We start from the raw sequence: 19,482 nt of genomic DNA, 5'->3' as shown, positions 1-19,482 counted from the left end.
CCACCCACTGGACTGAGCTTCCAGGAATAGCAATAGTATCTTCTTGGACTTTAATCCCTAGTACTTGGCAGAGAGCCTGGCACTTTGTGTGTCCTTGATGTTTTATGAATGAATGAATGGATGGATGGATAAATGAAGCAACCACTCTCTCATAGTCTTGCACTATCAGTGAATGTTATATGTTATCGGACATAAAAATCACTTGGAGTTGTTGGGTAAAAATGCAGTTTCCCGGCCACACTATAGAGATGCTGATTCGGGCCTGGAGTAGGGTTGAGGAATCTACATTTTTATTAAGGAGCTGATGATTCAGTGCCAGTGGTCCACAGGCCACACTAGGCAAGCTCTACTCTCTCATTAGTTCCACCAGTACTTAGTCACAGCTGTATGTATCCCAATTACCTGTCCACTGAATAAACTCCTAGAGCTTCGCTACCCACCCTCTTCTACCATTCTGATTCTTGTAGGGATATCAACATTTTAAACAAACCCCAAGGCTCCCTCCGAGTTCAGTTTGTAGAAATAAAGATGATAATTGTACAGCATTTTGCATTGTTAGAAGAAGGGTATCTTATCTCATCAAGGAAATATTATCATGATGTAATCTAACATCATGAAAGTTATGTTAGACATGTTGAATTTGGTCTGAGACTCAAACACAAAGGAAATAAAACCCACACACAACTGCATGGACATCAAGCCCGTAATTCTTGAGTTCTTGCCTTTGCCATTTTCTCTTATTTCTGTAGGCAGCCTTCCCCCTTCACTGGGGCACTACGTATGTGTGGGAATTAAATTCCAAATTGGTAAACTTAATAGCTGATGTTTTCATCACTTTAAAAAATCTCAAGTCCTGTACCTGTGCCTTTATCTGTATGCATCTTTTTTAAAATTGATATACTTAAAAAACTTTACAGGAGAAAGAGCTGCATTGGGTAGTTACTAAACTACCTTTATATAACTGCTAAAAGGATTTCTTATCTTTGTGGTATGTTCACACATATATTGTTAGGTAATTCTATTCAGTTCCTCATAATACTTTTTACTTGTAATTTATTTTGTATCCCTGTTTCCACAGGTCAACATAATTTATATTTTTGTTATTTTAAATGGTAAAATCACATTCATCTATTTTGCTAAGTATTCTGCTAAGGATTGGATGTTTTGGTTATTTTCAAATATTTGCTATCATATACAGAATTCTTATGCTCATTTCTGCTCAAATTATATTTGTGTTTGTATGAATTCCATGGGGTATATTCTCCAAAGTGAGATAATTAGATGAAAGAGTAATGACAGTTTTAGTTCTTATTGCATATTACAGTATTGCTTTCTAGAGACACTGAACCAATATACAACCCACAGGGGTGTGGGACATGCTGGTTTTCCCACAGCTCAGCCAACATGTAATTTTATCATTCTAGCCTATTTTTGCTAGTTTAATATGTGTCTAGGGCCTCTCCAGAGATACTTTATTTTGAAGTTCTTTAAATTCTATGAAGCAACTCTTTTCTATGTGGGATGATTCACTATTTTCATTTTAAGGACAAAGAATTCATCTCCATATTTGGCAGTCTTGAAGAGACAGGTTTAATTGCCTTTTGTAGAATTAATTCTGTAGGGATAGGCAGTAGGATCCTATCCTACTATTAGGTACTAGGTCAGGCTTGATGTATGAGGAAAGATTAGTTGTATAGCTCTGAATTAGCAAACTTATGTGGAAGGCTGTGACAGAAATGCCCGCTGACCTGTTTAAGAAGGAGTGAATAGCAGGAACATTCTGATTTCATGATGAAACAAGTAGAGGTTTTGGCATAAGATGACAGGTTTTGCTTCAGAATGAAAGCAAGCACCTATCCCTCCAGCCATTCTTTGATTCTCTGACAATGCCACCTCCTTTTCTGAAGATTTCTAGATATCTTCATTTTAGGTGGACCCCGCTATAGACCCTATCTGTGACAGGAGGGGCTTTAGAATGACCATCGAGCTAAAATGTGCTATTTGAGAGGTCTTAGGGGGAGGACCTGCAGGCAAAAGTCACAAAGACCAGTCAGCCTGTGAAAAGTCAATTTGGTCATAAAAAAGGACATTTTGCTTGGTTGTCTCCGTCCCCTGTGACTATGGTCTTCTTCTTAAGTAAGCAAATAAATGGTTGACATGCTGTTTTGGGTTCCAGTGGTGCCAAACACAAGATGCAATGTTGTTTATGCAAGGTAGACCTTTCGTTTTGGACTGTAGTCTAATCTACTGATTTTTTAAAAAATTGATAATTGTCCAACTTATAATGAAAATCAGCCTATTGACTGCCATTTGTGACAATATGGATGGACCTCAAGATAATCATGCTAACTAAGCAAAATAAGCCAGACAGAAAAAGTTGAAAATCATATGATATCGCTTATATGTGGGATATAAACCTAAAAGCAACAAACGAACAGGGCAAACAAACAGAGACTCATGGACACGGACTATAGACTAGTGGTTATCAGAGGGTATGAGGTGGAGGGAGGGAGGAGGTAGATGGGGTAAAAGAGGTCAAATATGTGGTGACAGAAAGAAATCTAACCAGGGGAGGGGTACACACAATGTAAATATATATATGCCTTACTGTTAAAGTGTACAGCTGAAACTTATTGGATTTCGTTAACCAATATCACCGTACAAAATTAATTAATTAATTTTAAAAAAGAAAAAAATCAGCCTATTGAGCACTTGGGATAGAAATCTGTAAGTTTTCCTCTAATCCTGGCTGTCATTCTAAATTCGGTAATGCTTACCTTCACTCTTGTCTCTATAGAATACTCACACACATAGACATACACTGATTTATATCTATATTATATATCTATATCTATCTACCTGCCCACCCACTTTATTTAGAAATAATATATATACCACACAATTCATCCATTTAACATGTACATTTTAATGAGTTTTAATATATTCATAGAGTTGTATTATATTCAGAGTTGTGTTATCTGTTATCAGTCAATTTTAGCACATTTTGTTACCCCAAAAAGAAACCCCATTCATATTAGCAGTCACTCCACATTTACCTCCAATCTCCCAGCCCTAGGCAACCACCGATCTACTTTCTGTCCCTATAGATATGCTTATTCTGGACATTTTATACAAGGAGTCACATAATATGTGGCCTTTTTGGTTTAGCATATTTCACATAGTGTAATGTTTTCAAGATTCATCTATATTGGCACTTCTTTTCTTTTTTATTGCTGAATAATATTCCATTGTATGATATACCACATTTTGTTTATCCATTGATGGATATTGAGTTATTTCTACTTTTGACTGTTATGAATAATGCAGCCATGAACATTCATGTGTAAGTTTTTGTGTGAAAGTATGCTTTGATATTTACTGGATATAACCTAAGAGTGCTGAGATATATGAGAACTCTGCCTAACTTTTTGAGGAATTAACTGCCCAGGTGTTTTACATTCCCACCAACAATGTGTGAGTGCTTCAGTTTCTCCGTATCCTTACCAACACTTGTTATGGCCCATCTTTTTTGTTATAATCATCCTGGTGGTTGTGAAATGGCTTCTCCTTGTAGTTTTGATTTGCATGTCCCTATTGGATAAGAGAATACTTCTTATCTTAGTATTTTCTTACACTTTTTAAAAAAATAAAATGCTTCGGGAAATTAAAAAGTACAATTAATATGGGCTGCTGTAACTTCCTGTGTAACTTCCTGCTGTAACTTCCCTCATAATGTAAGGGTCCACCACTGGGGTGAATGTGTTCCAGCCAGTTCCCTTGTATTCATCCATTCTTGTATTCATCCATCATTCAGAATCTTGAGAAAGAGAGATAATTGTTCTTTAGTGGGTTATATGCCCATCCCATCAGTTTATAGTTACGACTAGACAATGTGTGGTTTGTAGTTATGACTAGACAATGTAAAGCAATGTATAGTGTGTAAATCCTGAAAGGAAACTGAAGTGCTCTTGAGGTGGGAGAGTGGATGCTGCAGATGGGACTAGAACAAGTTTCTTGCCTCTCTGGACAGACCACATTGCCAAGGTTGGGAGCCAAGCAGACCCTGTCGGAAACCTCATCATGCAGGAAAAGTAGTAATTATGCCCTGGAGAAAATATAATAAGATTTACTTACAATATTTAAATGTCATATTTTGAAAATTATAATTTATCATTTTTTATGTTTTAAAAAGTTTATTTATTATTTATTTATTTTTTATGGTGACGTGGGTTAACGAAATCCAATGAAATCCAGCTGTACACTTTAACAGTAAGCACATATATCTTTACGCTGTGTGTTCACCTCCCATAGTTATATTTCTTTCTGTCACCACATATTTGACCCCCTTTATCTTATCTACCTCCTCCCTCCCCCTTACCCTCTGGTAACCGCTGTTAAAATTATAATTCAAAAAATTCATGTTTTTCTTTGTTGGCTACACAGCATGTTTCAAATATATGATTTCATTTGATCCTCAATGATCTTTGTTTCTAGTTATATTCTACTGTGACCTCGTTGTGGTTTAAATACATGTTTGTGAACTAGCCTCAGAATCCAACCACCAAGAATTGATTTCATCAGAAAATGTGTCCTCAGTTCCAAACAAATGACGAACAAATGAGTGCCCAAATGTCAACTTGCTTGTAAGCTGAGGCCTCACTGGTTAGCAGGTTCGTGCCAGCAGGTGCGAGTGGACAATGAAGAACAACTTTCATGTGCTCCATCCCAGCTACCAGTGATGTTGGCTGAGTGTTCAGCAATGTCAGTATGGGTGACTCAAAGAATCTCTCTCCATTACGAGCAGTTTGGAAAAAATGCAGTCCTTGGAATTCCACATAGCATCTAAAGTGCCTCAGGGAGGTGCAGAAGTATTCACGTAACAGTTCCCTAGCATTTTCTGTTATAACAGGCAGCCAACCAGAAGGGTTCAACTGCTTGAAAAGAAAATGACTGGATCAAAATGGCAGCTCCAGGTTTAAAAGACTCTGATAGACAGATGTTCTCATGTAGAGACAACGCCTCTGGATGGCCTGAGCAGAAGGAGCCAAGTGCCCTGGAACTTTTCCTTGGGCTTCAAGCTCTTTCTCCTCATACTGTCATCCTTCCAGTATTGGACAGGAGCCATGATTGCAGGTGTCTTGGCCTCTGTGAACTTCTCAAGTGTCCACCCACAGGCCACTGAGGACATTTTAGTTCTGCCAATTGCCCAGCCAAGACAGAAGTTTTATAACATGACATCAAAGATCATATCTGTAATTGTGATGATTTTTTAAAATAACCACTTCATGTAGGTTTTTCTATTTTAACCCAAGGTATTCTTCAGCGGAAATAAGGAAACAGTTTACTCTCCCACCAAACCTTGGCCAGTACCATCGACAAAGCATAAGTACCTCTGGCTTCCCCTCTCTTCAACTAGTAAGTATGAGTTACAGGTTTGCTTACAGAATGGTCAAGTGCAGAAACACCCCGTATATTTTTTTGCTTCCTGATTTTTCTTAGGTCTTCCCACTGCTACCTAACACCTCGAACCACCAGTTCCTAGCTCTGTGCCTACTTTTTGCCATCAGGCTTAGGGTGCAAAATGGACTTCTAGGGATTGTGGTTCTGAAGTCTCTGGACTTAGTGGATTTCCAGGTTACTTGATTTCATCCAAATAATGATTCATATTTTATGTAGGAGGAGGATTAGCCTAGAACCTTATTACTAACCGTAACATGCTTTTATTGAAAAACATGTATTCCAAACCTGAAAAGTCAAGTTATGATCCTTAAGTTTTAGAAATCATTTTCTTGGAAGTCTAACTTACATATTATAAAATTCACTCTTTTTGAATGTATGGTTTGATGAATTTGGCCAATTTAGAGTTATTTAACCTCTACTCAATAAAGATACAGAACAGTCTCTACCCTAAAACATCCCATCGTGCCCCTTTGTAGTCAGTCTCTTCTCCCAACCCCCATCCCCCAGCTCCCAGCCTAAACAATCACTGATCCACTTTTGTCATCATAATGTTGCCTTATCTAGAACTTCATGTAATTGGAATCAGACTGTTTAAACTCCCATTTTTAAAATACACTCTCCCTTTTAAGTTGGCGGTTGCCTGGATTTTTAACACCAATTGCTGAGCAAGTGTATATGTGTTAAATTATTTGAGGACTAAATGCCAGACATGTGCTAAGTAGGATAAATCTGACTTAAATGAGATGGTTTATAAAACCAGAAGTGAGTATTCACTTCCTTTGCGAGAGAGCTACAGCTGTACTCACTTCCTCAGGCGCAGCACAGCGCACTTTTTTACTTGTTCTGGTGGTTATCTTGAGGAGGTTAGGTTATTTTTTCTCACTTATTACTTCAAAACCACTTCTGCTCTTAGAAATTTTGTAACCTTCCACTTGGTTTCCTGTAGCCGCCATTTTGTCTCCTGTAACAATTTACACGCCGTGTAACTGTGTATCTTTTAAAGGTATGTTTACTGGAGTGATTGGTGGTTATTTCAGAAGGATGATTTTTGTATTGTGTCATTAATGAAATATTATTACTAAAAAATGTATAGTACCTTGTATTGCAAGAGGTAAGTTGTGATAAAAGTTCTTCAAAAAAATCTATGACTTCGGTGGCTTGCTAGACTGCTGTTTTTATTTGAACGTTTCCTGTCCGTTTTAAAATTGCAGATTATAATAAAAGTACATTAAGTATTTAATGTTCATGCTTTCAGATATATTAGTTTTAAACCAAGATAAATTAGAAATGCTTTTTGATTTAATTTGATGCTAATATATAATTCACTGAAAACCCAAAAAAGTATTTTTAAATTTCTGATTCAAATTGTATTCCAAAGTATGCAAAATTCAGTTAAAAAGTGACTGGATACACTATTATGTCTTCAACAAGGTGGAGAGGTGGGGTTTGGTGCTTTGCTTCTTTGTAAATTAAGACTGCAGCTTTCTGCAGTAGCCGTCTTGAGAAATAGTGTGGACATCACTATTAAGAGGCTTTAAGGAAGTTTAGCTGGCAGGCTTTAACCCCTTCTCTACATGTCAGCTTTGACTTTAATGCTGCAGCCTTAAATTTCTTCAGGAGAAATCTTTTTTTTTTTTTTTTTAATTTAAGTCACAAAGGGAAAAAATTGCTTAATATCTGCAGGTGTTCTTAGGGTAGTTATGCTGCCTCACCAGTAGGTTTTGATGAAAGTGAATTTTGATGAATTACTTCATTAGTTAGGTAGTCGAGTTAACATGTGACTTAACGACTCATTTTCTAGCAGAAGATAATCAAAGAATAGCAAAAATGTTTAACTATACAAGAATCATGTGTTCCTACCTGTCATAATTTATTCCTGGTTCTATTTGCAAATGAATAGCCTTTATGATATGTTACTCCTGGTTATTCCAATTTAGTTTTCTGAATATCTTTTCCCAGATTACTACTCCAGCTTCAGCATAGTCCGTTGCCCCTGTTCCTTCTTTTAACTGATGAAGAGTAGGAGACATGAGGGAGCCAAGAGGCCTGTATTCAGTTCCCCCTTTTTTTTTTAAAGTGTGGCCTGCTTAGGAAATTACCCTAATATTTACCTACTTGTCATGTTGTAATGTTAGAATGAAGTGGCTATTCTTTCCCTTGAGTCATCCTGCCAAATGAAGGTTCCTCCAACAGAAATCAACTTACATGGATTTCTCTTTTCCTTTAAATTATTTCATTTCATACAAAGATAATGGGACATTTCAGCATGATTCATTTCTGACAAGAGAGAGGAGTAGTTAATTATGTAAATACTCTCTGTCTGAAGCAGCTTTAAAAAACTTTTCTTAAATGAGAAGCCATGTACTGTTCATTGTTTCATTTAAGACACTTAAAAAATAAGATAAGTGCAACTTGACCTTTGTTTCTTTTACCTTTGTTTATATAACCACTATTTTAACAACTCCACATGCTGATACAAATGGTCGTTTAATTTTAAAAAGTACTTAATTGGCACCAAGTTATTTAAAACCCAATCAAGTCTAAGTTTGCTATTTTGCAAGAGTCAAGAACTTGGAGTCAGATGAATCTAGAGTGAAGTATAACTGTCACTTATTTTAGGTATATAATTTAGGACAAGTTACTTAACTTCTATGAAGACTTCAGCTTCCTCGTTTGCAATATTGGCATAATAATGCTACCTCCATTAGGGTTAAGATAGAATGACTGTGTAGATAGATGCTGTGTAGATAGTAGCTAACATTGCTGTCTATGTATTTGGCACTATGTAGATGCTGTGTAGATAGATGCTGTGTAGATAGTAGCTAACATTGCTGTCTATGTATTTGGCACTATGAAGACGCTGTGGGAGATTAAAAGAAGACGAATAGGAGATGGTTTTGCTTCTGACAGGCCCTGTGATCTATTTGGGAGGATAGGTAACAGAGAATGCATACTGGCTTTGAGTGTGGTGGATGTTCAGAAGCGAGAAAGATTCATGATATAATAGGAGGTAAAGGCTTCATGAGGAAGGCTAAGGAGACTCAGAGGAAAATTCTCACCACTGGCTGCCCATTAGAATCCCTGGGACCTTTAGAAACCTCCTTGTGGCCAGGCCCGTCATGCAACAATTAAATCAAAATCACATGGGATAGCTCCAGGTATTAGTATTTTGAAGTTCTCTGTGACTTTCATATGTGGTCCAATTGAGGATCATTTAGAGAACCTACATAGGTAGAAGTATTCCAAATAGGAAGAACATGAAGAAGTATGAAGTTTCTTTTGTTGTCCTGGTTGCTCGAATTTCAGAAAGTGTGATCAGCAAGGATCACATGCTAACCCTTTAGATATATCCTTATAAAAATATAGTGACTTCTGTCGTAAATCTGATAAATCAAGTGAGAGGAAGGGTGTGTTTGATTTTTTTTTGTTTGTTTTATTGGGTTTTTGTTTTTTAATTCTAATTGTAAATGTTAGCTGAGATGATTGTGTATACAAGCATTTTCAAAGTAGATAAAATATTTTTAAATTTTGCATTCTTGAATATGAAGAGGAACCACCATTTGGAGCTGGTTTTTTAGACATGGTGATAGACTGGTCCTGGGCCTATTTGACACTCCTGTCAGAGTACTTTGTGACGAGTGCCAAAAAGAGTGGCCTTGGTGTAGCATCACCCACTAGCCTTGGCATTCTCCATTGCCACAGCCGATGTGAACAGACACCCTGTGATGTCAGCTACCTACATAGGCAAACAACTCTTTATTTGATGTCTTCATTTAAAGTGAAACTGTAAAATATGAAAACTATTTTCTGATTATTCAAGGTAGAAAAGGGAGTGAAATATACAAGAGAAGAAAGGGTAGGATTTTTGCCTTAAGGTAGAAAGGAGGATTTGAGACACTGTGTAGGTTAATGATCTTAATCTACATTTTTAGAGAGGGAAAAATTCTGTTTTTAAAAAATGAGACTAGAAAAATTTTGAAGTGAAATGGAATGAATCAGCTGAACTATAATGTCTCTGGCTGAAGAAAGGATGTAAAAAGCCACATCCTGAATATGTACCAAAACACCATGTTACATGACATGTTCGTATATAACATTTATGTAAAAAAAAAAGTCTCATACCTTAGAAAGCATTCATTTTTATTATGTGTTTAAGCTTCTGTGCAATGAAGCAACCTTTTTTTTTTTTAACTGCTAAGGGTGACCTGATGGTATATCACTTGATGGTCCACTTTTATTTTTCAGATCCATTGTTCTTTTGTGCTTCATCTTTGAAGGAGTTGGGCTGGTCTTAGATTTCATTGATTTCACTGGGGTGGACATGATGGAAAATGAAGATCTCAATATAGTTTTCATGCAAATTCACAATGGGAGATAAAATGAAAGAGTGACGACCTATATGTAGAGTAAGAGTTTCATTACTGTCATTATGTAGAGCAGGGGAATCAACTCTATCTTGGTAAAAGTAGACTGATGCCCATTGATGCATGTCAGCATCTTTCACTCAGTGGCATCATTGGAAGATTGCTGTTGGTGGAAGCAGGGAAGTACTGTTTAATCTAAACCACAAGGTATTTTGAATCACTGAAGCCAGGAGAACTTTACTATCTATAGCTCTGTTTACTTAAATATAATAGAGAGCTGAGAAGATTTCCTTAAGCATTCATTCATTCATTCATTCCAAGAAATATGCATTGGGTCTCACTCTGTGTCAAGAGTTGCTCTAGGAGCTAGGGACATAGTAGTGAATATAACAAAGGGTCTACCCTCATGGAACTTACACTATCAGTGGAGTATTAAGTACTATGAAGAATGAAATAAGACAAGGAAATAGAAAGTACCACAGAAGGAGGGCTATTTGGGTGGTCAATGAAGGCCTCTGTCTGGAAAGGCAATACTTAGGAGGAGTTTTCAATGAATTTGACAGATATCTGAAGGAAGAGTACTCTAATCGAAAGGAACAGCAAGTGCAAAATGTCCTCAAGCCAAGAGTAATGTGGCATGCTCCAAAAACAGCAAGGAAGCAGAGTGTGATCTGAGCAGAGTGGACAGTAGGAAATAAAATTATAGAGAAAGCAGGGCTGGGTCACAGTCCTCAGAGGCCACAGAAGGACTGACTGTTCCTTTGATTAAGATGGGAAGTTACTGGAAGCGTTGAGCACTGGTCAGGCACAATCTGAATTTTTGTAAAGATTGCTTATAGGGTTATTGCTTATAGTGATCCTTTTTAAAGGACCACTCTGGCTGCTATGTGGAGATTAGACTAGGGTGGTGAGGTCAGTTAGGAAGTTGTCACAATAACTCAGGAAAGTAATGGTGGTGCTTTGATACAAGGTGAGAAGTGGTTGGATTCTGAATATATGTCAGAAGTAAAGTGGATAGGAGTTTCTGAAGGATAATATGTAAGGTATAAGAGAAAGAGAGAAATCAACGTTGACTCCAAAGCTCTTGCACTGGCATCTGGTGGAATGGAATTGCCACTTGCCGAGATACGGAGACTTGGAAGATGTGGGAAGAGCAGATCGGCAGTAAAATTAAGAGTTAGTTTTAAATTTGTTAAGTTTGAGAGATCTATTAGATCACCAAGTGGTGATGTCAAGGTATAATTGGGAAAGCTAACCTGGATTTCAGGGCAAAGTTTGAGGTTGCAGATATAAATTTGTAATTAAAAAAGAAGAAGAAGAAGGCATTTAAAGCTATGGGAATGGATGAAGTCATCTGGGCATGATGAAGATTGAGAAGTGAAGATGTTTTAGGACTGAACCCTGGGCACTGCATAGCAGAAGGAGAACATAGAAAAAGTGATGCCTCAAGGAAGAATGACCAACTATCTCAATTTGCCCAGGGCTGAGGGGTTTCCCGGTATATGGACTTTCAGAAACTGGGACACACTAGGATAGTTGGTTGCCTTCCATCTGTAGAAAGTGTCTCAAGAAGGAAGAAGTAATTAAATTGTGTCCAATGCTGTAGATAAACCAAGACTGAGCAACGACCATTGAATTTGACAATGTGGCAGTCTTGGGTGACTTTGACAAGACTCGTCTCTTATGAACAGCCAAGTAGATTTGAGGACCACCCCCTATGGGGGTAAACATTCATGAGGGTACAAGGCCAGTGCACCTGTAGACATCATGCCTCTTTCCTTCCCCACACAGAGTGGCATGAAGCCTGCCCAGGTACTTTGTATGATTTGGGTCAAGTCATTTAGCCTCTCTGTTTTCAATATTCTCATTTGTGAAATATTGTCCAGATTTGTTATTTTAATCTGCTATTGGTATGTTATCTGCATATTATACTGCGCTAGGAGTTACATAGATTAATTTTAAACAGGTATTGTTCTGGTGGTGGCTGGCTGAAATCCCCAGAACAGTCAGGAAGGCCAGATCACAAGCAAGCCGGAACTCCAAGGGCAGGAGCTAAACTTTAAGAGGGCCTCCATCTTTGAAAAGACATCTAACTGATTAAGTTAGACCACCAAGATAATCTCCTTTTGATTAACTTAAAGTCAACTGATTAGGAACTTTAATTACATTGGTGAAATCTCTTCACAGTGGTACCTGTATTAGTGTTTGATTGTATCAGTAGAAGGTATGTGCATGCTACAGAATATCTGCAGCCTCCCTTCCATCCTCTGGCAAGAGGAAACTCTTGTAGCCCACCCTGTCTGGAGACATACTAGGAAACGAATTCAGGGAAATGTAGTTTAGTTGAGTCAAGTTGACACATCACAAAACTATCGCAATAGAGAAAACCTAATTTGTAGTCTTAAATTTTTTAAATTTTTTAGACAATGTTTTGTTTTTATTTGGATTATTTGGATTTTTTTGCCCATACTATTTTAACAAATGACAAACAATATGAAAATTCATGGTCTAAGGTGACATTCTTGAAATTACTTTGGATCATACCATTTAAACTAATCTTGAGTCTCTAATGAGTAGGAGGCCACATATAACTCAACGGCAGAGAAAACAAAATAGTTAATTTTCATGTTTGGCTTTTAATACCCTAAGAGCCCAAGTCCTGCCTTAGAGACTGACTTTAGAACATCCCCCAACCTTTGCCCAAATCTCAGCTCCCAATGAAATGCAATACCACTGTAACATTCTTAAGTATTTATTTCTCCCTTTGCGTATCACTAAATAGGCATAATGTGTTTGTGTATATATGTGGATTGTCTCACAATAAATTCTACTCCTGAGAGCTTAGTTTCAGTATGGAAAGGGTAGGAAAGTATTAAGTGCCAACTTATGTGTAGTACTAGAACTGTACTCAATAATTCTGTCATGGTTTGTATTTATAGTATATTCAGTCCTGAAACATATGCAGACCTCAAGAGTTTATGACTTTATGACTGGCACGTTGCCACACAGTTAGTGCTCAATGATGATACTTTTTTTTTTTTTATAGCTCCCCCCTTCAAAGATAGCATTATTTATTTATATGTGAGAATGTGGTAAACTTCACCATCTCATGACTGACTAAAAATCCATGGAAAGATTTTGCGAGAGCAGCTTCCTATACTCTTCTGTGTCCCGAATGCTCACCTCAGTGACTTGCATTCAGTAGATGCTCATATGTGGCTTTGAATTTCAAGGACATGACAAATATAATTCTTTGACTGGAGCTGAATTTTTTTCTTTGTCATGATTTCACACAAATGCCTTTTCTCTATAAGAGCTTCTACTTACTAGCTATTAGTGCTTCAAACATGCTTCAATATAATTTTTAAGTACATATTTCTAGTACCTCTGCTCAAGTAATTGATATTCTCATAATAAATGTACATTTATTATTACTTTAATTAATTAATTAATTAATTTACTGTTATTATTTTGAGGAGTCAAGCTCATGAAAAGCTAGAGTGGAACTTGTGGGTAGTGGTAAATGTATTTTTTTTTAACTCACTTCCAAATATACTTATTATTGCCTTGTGTTTTAGTAATTTCTGAAAATATAGATTCCCTGAAAAGCCCACAAGAGAAAACAAAATTATGGTGGTTAAAAACATGAGCCTGCCTAGGTTTGAATTAGAGATGGGTGACTTCCCAACTGTGTAACCATGGGCAAATTATTAAATCTCTTGCCTTCAGTGTCCTCATTTATAAAATAGGGATAATAAGAGTGCATATCTTCTAGAGTTCTAGTGAGGATTAAATGGAATAATATATATAATGAACTAGCCCAACTTCTTGGCCCATAGTAAGTGCTCAATAATTATTAGTTCAATGAGTATAAACTCTACTGTAGTAAGGTTGGATGTGCAGAAAATGCAGTTTCCTTCATTTCTAATTGAAGCCATTTCACTTTCTGACTCTGAACTCTGTGCCAGGTTGCAGTAAGGTGTGGGAAAGTCTACTTTCTCCTTCGAGGTTGGTCTTATGTAATTCTGCAGCAGATTTATTTGTTCTGTACATAGATTAGGCCTGTTGTTCCACAATGCTCCACAGCATCTTTTAGTATGCTCTGTCCCCACCTGGCTCCTGTATAGGCTGATCTCTGTCTGGCCTCTGAGTCCCTGCTGGTCCCTGTTGCTTTATTTTAAGAGGTAGCCAATAAGGACTATGGCCCTTCTCCTTAGCTGACCTCCAGGTTTCCCAGTTAGAACCAAATGAAATTGCTTTGTGCTCTGTCACACCACAGGGGAGCCACGGGGAAGTAAGGGAGTGTCTTTGCTCTCTCCCACTGAAGTATGTCCTGTTGCCTCTTCTTCTGCTCCTTTTGACCCTGATGACATTGTATAAGTCCACCACCTTCAAGACTCACAAATAAAAAGGAGGGTGAATGTTTGCTGAATTCTCAGCTTTGTCTTCACTCCCCAACGCGTCACTCATGTTTCCACCAGCACCAGGGACGGGGGTGGAGGAGTGAGGCGGGTAGGGGAGGACAGGGAAAGCCACATTTACATTCTGTTATCTTATTTCCGTTTGCTTCTTCAACAGCACTTTGTTCCTCCTCTCTAACTTGGAACTCTTATATCTAGTCTGGTGTATGGCTTCAGGGCGATGAAAAAACAGTTTTATTAGAACTTCCTTTAGATCGTCCTTGTTTCATATTGAGGCAGTACAAGTCAAGAATCTGGGGTGTTTGTTTAGTTGGTCCACCGAGGGGACAGAGGTAGAGAACAGTATCTCCTTGGGCTGATAACTCTAAATAGTCTGCGGTAAATGAATACCTTAGAGCCGCAGTTGCTATTATTATTATTATTATTATTATTATTATTATTACATAAAGCAACTGATTTAAATGATTCTTTTATTTCCTTAAGGCAGTGGTTCCTAAGCCTTCAGAATTCACAGACAAGGAAAAATATCTGTTGAATTGCCAACTTCTTATTTTACCATTAAAGAAAATTATTTTTTGAATTACCATCCACTTCTATCATTTCTTTTATCCCCTCCACTGTGGAAAGACATAACTGAAGAGCAAAATGGCAATCCTTTTAAAGCTAGTACAGTAGCCATATGAAATATTCGTCAGCTGATTGCCCTTTGTTTGTTCATTCAACTGCAGTCAGTGAAAATGTCTTCCTGACCAGCACCAGTCAGCCCAGCAGTGTCTGCAAATCACTGCCTTGGAGTCTTTCAGCCGTCAAATCTGGCTCACTGTGGCTTATGATTACGAATGAAGTGCTCTCAAGGACCAACATAGGGGATAACTCAGGCCAAAGGAAACACCATGCCTAAGTACTCAAAGGAGTGTAGTGTTTGCCTGAATTTCTGGGAAACTGCCTCTATTCGCTACTTCACTGTATTTGGGTAAACATGGCCTCAGAGAGCTTTTGCAGGAGAAATTATAAAAATTCAGCAAAGCCTTGTGATCTCATTTTGGATCTCCTCAGGATTCCTCATCAAGATGCAATTAAGCAGAGAAAAATTCTGCCTTGGGGTGTGATTTTAATTACTCATCGTGTTCTGACTTGACTTTCCATGCTGTGTTTCTTTTCCATATCACTGCTTCTGTGTTTGACAGCTCCTCTAAAGACAGCTCCACTTAGTCGTATGCTGAGAATGAAACACTTACTGAGTGGAGAGGGAGGGAAAGGCAGATACCTACTGTTGCCGGAGTGCTTTTACCTGAAAACTGAGTGGGAACCTCCTTTTTCTTTTCTCTAACCCTCTAGCCTCAGTTTTATGACCCAGTGGAGCCAGTGGACTTTGAAGGACTTCTGATGACACACCTGAACAGCCTGGATGTGGAGCTCGCCCAAGAGCTGGAAGACTTCACTGAAGATGACTTGGACGTGGTGTTCACACAAAAAGAATGTCGGACTTTGCAGCCCTCTTTGCCAGAGGAAGGGTAAATCATTTTCTTGAAATGTAGATGGGACTGTGACTGTCATGCCTGTTCTTGGTAAGGGTGAAATGCCCTAATTCTGAACTTCTTTTAAAAATAAAATTACTCAGATCTATTAAGATGTGCAGGATGACTATTATGGTACTACAACCTATATGTAGAGAGTTTTTTAATTGATTTGATCAAGGGCTTTGAAAAGCCATGTGGGGACTAAGCCAATGAAAGGGACACAACGGGACAAAATGGAATGCCCAGGAAGAGGTTAAGAGTGCAGGCTCTGGAGTCAGACTGTCTGGGTGTCAGCTCAGTGACTTTGGACTAGTCATGTGACCTCACGAAGCCTCAATTTCTCCATCTATAAAAATGTCAAGATTTTTCATAAGAATCATTTAAAAATGCTTCCATTCAGAAACATTTTAATTGGTTTTACAACGGGATCAAGTTATAAACATAAGTTGAACGCACTTTTGTTGAGCATCTACTATGTGCTGGGTACTGGGATAAAAAGATGAATAAGGCAAAGTCCCTTTGAAGAAAGTTTTGTCAAATAGAAAAACAATGGAGACAGCTTGCAGCATGAATATATGAATAGCTGTTTAGAGTTTGAGTTTCTGCAGCAGGTTGTCTCTGTGTTTATATGTGTGGGCATTAGCTCTTGGTATCAAACAATGGAATTATATCTAAATGAATCTCTTATTACTTCTATAGTGTAAAAAACATCTCTCTGATGGTTTAGGGTGAACTTTTATTTGCATTCATTTTCAAAACAATGTTAGGATTCACATCCTCTTGGACATTTTCGACCTTCTCATCTTCCCCAAAAAGTCCCAGAAAAGATATCATGAAACATGGCTCCTGCCCTCACTACTCTGGGATATTCCATTTCTATTCTGGACCTTATTTCATCACAGTTTAAGGAAGTTGGATGACAGTAATATGGTATTATTGACCTTCAATCTGTTGTTTAGACAGTTCTCATTCAGATAGGAGAGCTGACCATGTGCTCAGCTCTAATATTTTGAAAATTCTTACTTCCCACAAAATAAGAACTTTGTGATCCTTGGGAAACATTTTTTCCCGTTGTTAGTCCATTTAGCCAGGTATAACTTTAATACAGGTGCTATCTATTATTTTTACCTTTGAGAGAATCATTTAATTTTATTTCTTTGTGTAAAATATATGGTTAATTGTTTTCAAGTGAATTTGAATCATGGAAAAACCTGTTTAAAATACTTGCAATAAATTTAGAGATTTTGATTTTTTGAAATTTGATAGAAGAGGTAATTTTTTTCTTAGCATTATTTTTTAGTATCATATTGCCTTATCACTAGTTAACACTGCCTGATGACTTGAAAGCAACCTGTACTATTTCAGTTCTTACCCCTAAGCCTCTTGGTAATTAAAGCCCAGGAAGATATCATGGTCATCATCAGAGTAAGGGCTGGGAGAATAGGGTGAAGGGTTAAAGTAGTACAAATTAATAGCAGATAGTTGGTCACGGGGATGGGGAGCACAACAGAGGGAATGCAGTTAGCATTAATTAATATGATGGCTAGGTGGAGGGCCAGGGGAGGGACGGAGCAATTGGGTGGATCGTTTTATGAACTATATAGATGTCTAACCAATGTACTGTATACTTGAAACTAATTTAAATAAATAATTTTTTTAAAAAAACAGCTAACTCCTGTTGAGCCCCCTGTGCCTAGCCCAGAACTTTATGTTGAGCTGTGATAGTGTTGTTATAAGCCTGCACTCTGAGAGAAAATTGCCTTGGTGCCTAGTCTCTGCTCTATCACCTGCTGGGTGACTTTAAGCCAGGTCTTTATCATCTCACTCTTCTGCAAAATGAGAATAGTGATAGACCTGCCCTATGGGGCTGATTAAGAATTAACCAAATTAATACATTTAAAGTAATTACATCAGTGCTTAGTACATAATAAATGGTACTAAGCGTGAACTATCATATGTAGGCCGTATTATTTGTTAGACATTCTTCTAAGTACTTCGCACACTTACTTATTTAATCTTCATCACAGCTCTCTAAAGGAGGCACTCTACTATTAATATCACCACTTAAGGTAAAGAAACTGAGGCACAGAAGAGTTGAGTGACTGGCTCAAGATCACATAACTAATAAGGGATGAGGCTGGGATTCGGGCAGTCAGAGCCCAGGGACCACATGCCTAACCTTTACAATATTTTATCTAATACTGACAGCAAGTTCACACAGTAAGTACTGTTCTTATCCCCTTTTACAAACAAGAAAATTAAAACTTGTAGTATTTAGACCTATTTATTTATAATACCAAAACATTGGGGGAAACAGCAAAAAGCTTTGCTACCATGGAAAATTAGTTATTTCTGATTTCAAGGCTCTGAAGCACTTGAAGAGTATCTCTTCTGACAGGCTCCTATACAGGTATGACAAGAACCACCCCAGTTAATAATCACCAACCAAAGCCAGTGCCTGTCACCTCTTCAAAGCATGACAACCATTCTTCGTGGCTTTCAAAAGGGAAAACATGCATGTCCCAACAAGGTTACACGTGAGCAAAAAATATGCGCAAATTACCCCTGTGAAAAACTGGTATTTATACTTATTTTCTTTCTTTTATACATGATTACAGCTAGTTCTACCTGTCTTTTGTCAGAATGCCTTTAAGGATAGGTATAGTTTAACATGATTGTCTATAATAAAGAAAACCCACAAAGCATAAAATGCCAACATATTTGTCTCATCAAAGTAAAAATGTTATTGCCTCAGGAATACTTCAGACACTTGAAATGAACGGGTAAGAATGCCCCTAGCATTCTTGTTTGACGTGGATTTGAATTCACTCTGCTCTCTCCTCGGTTATGATAAGGGATTGTTTTTGTTGTTTTTACTCAGTAACAACATGTTTTTATTTCATTTTCCATCTCATTAGGGTTGAACTGGACCCTCATGTCAGGGATTGTGTTCAGACCTATACTCGGGAATGGCTAATTGTGAACCAGAAGTAAGTTCATTTTTTTTTCTTTCTCTTTATATATATATTTATTTTATATAGTCAGTTTTTTAATTGTTTTTAATTAATAGATTTTTTTTTAAAACAGCAGTGTTAGCTTTACAGAAAAATTGAGTAGAAGGTATTGAGAGTTCTTATATGAGGGATTGTGTTCAGACCTATACTCGGGAATGGCTAATTGTGAACCAGAAGTAAGTTCATTTTTTTTTCTTTCTCTTTATATATATATTTATTTTATATTGTCAGTCTTTTAATTGTTTTTAATTAATAGATTTTTTTTTAAAACAGCAGTGTTAGCTTTACAGAAAAATTGAGTAGAAGGTATTGAGAGTTCTCATATGCCCCTTGGCCCCTACCCCTCAATAATTTCTCCTATTTATTATTTTAGGATTAAAATTTATTTTTATTTTTATTTTTTATTTTTTTGCACATGTTCCAGAATGAAGGTACACATTGATTTTGGGGTTATGAATAAATTTTAGTGAGTAGGTGAATTTTGCAAATACAAAATTCATGAATAATGGGGGTCGACTGTACTTTTATTAGTCCTCTGCTCAAACACCTTCTAAGGCTCCCTACTGCCTCCTATATCAAATATAAACTCCACTGCTTTCCTTTCAAGGGCTTTAATAGTCTGACCCCACTCTATCTATTAAAACTTAACTCCTGGAGTCATTTTCTTTCTATGAGCTGGCCTCCTGTTTCTCACTATTCAAAC

At 37.3% G+C, this 19,482-nt stretch overlaps 1 protein-coding gene across 1 annotated transcript in view; it reads left to right on the top strand.

Annotated features, from left to right (window-relative positions):
• DOCK8 (dedicator of cytokinesis 8) overlaps window positions 1-19,482 on the top strand; it is a 201,736-nt gene that overhangs the window by 34,094 nt on the left and 148,160 nt on the right. The window contains 3 exon segments of the mRNA XM_025051397.1: window positions 5,313-5,415; window positions 15,584-15,759; window positions 18,684-18,755. Coding sequence (XP_024907165.1) covers window positions 5,313-5,415; window positions 15,584-15,759; window positions 18,684-18,755 — 351 coding nt within the window.

This window comes from Pteropus alecto, unplaced genomic scaffold (assembly GCF_000325575.1).
Source record: "Pteropus alecto unplaced genomic scaffold, ASM32557v1 scaffold95, whole genome shotgun sequence".
Lineage (NCBI taxonomy): Eukaryota > Metazoa > Chordata > Mammalia > Chiroptera > Pteropodidae > Pteropus > Pteropus alecto.
The sequence above is the reverse complement of the archived record's forward strand: the minus strand, read 5'-3'. Positions and strand labels throughout refer to the sequence as shown.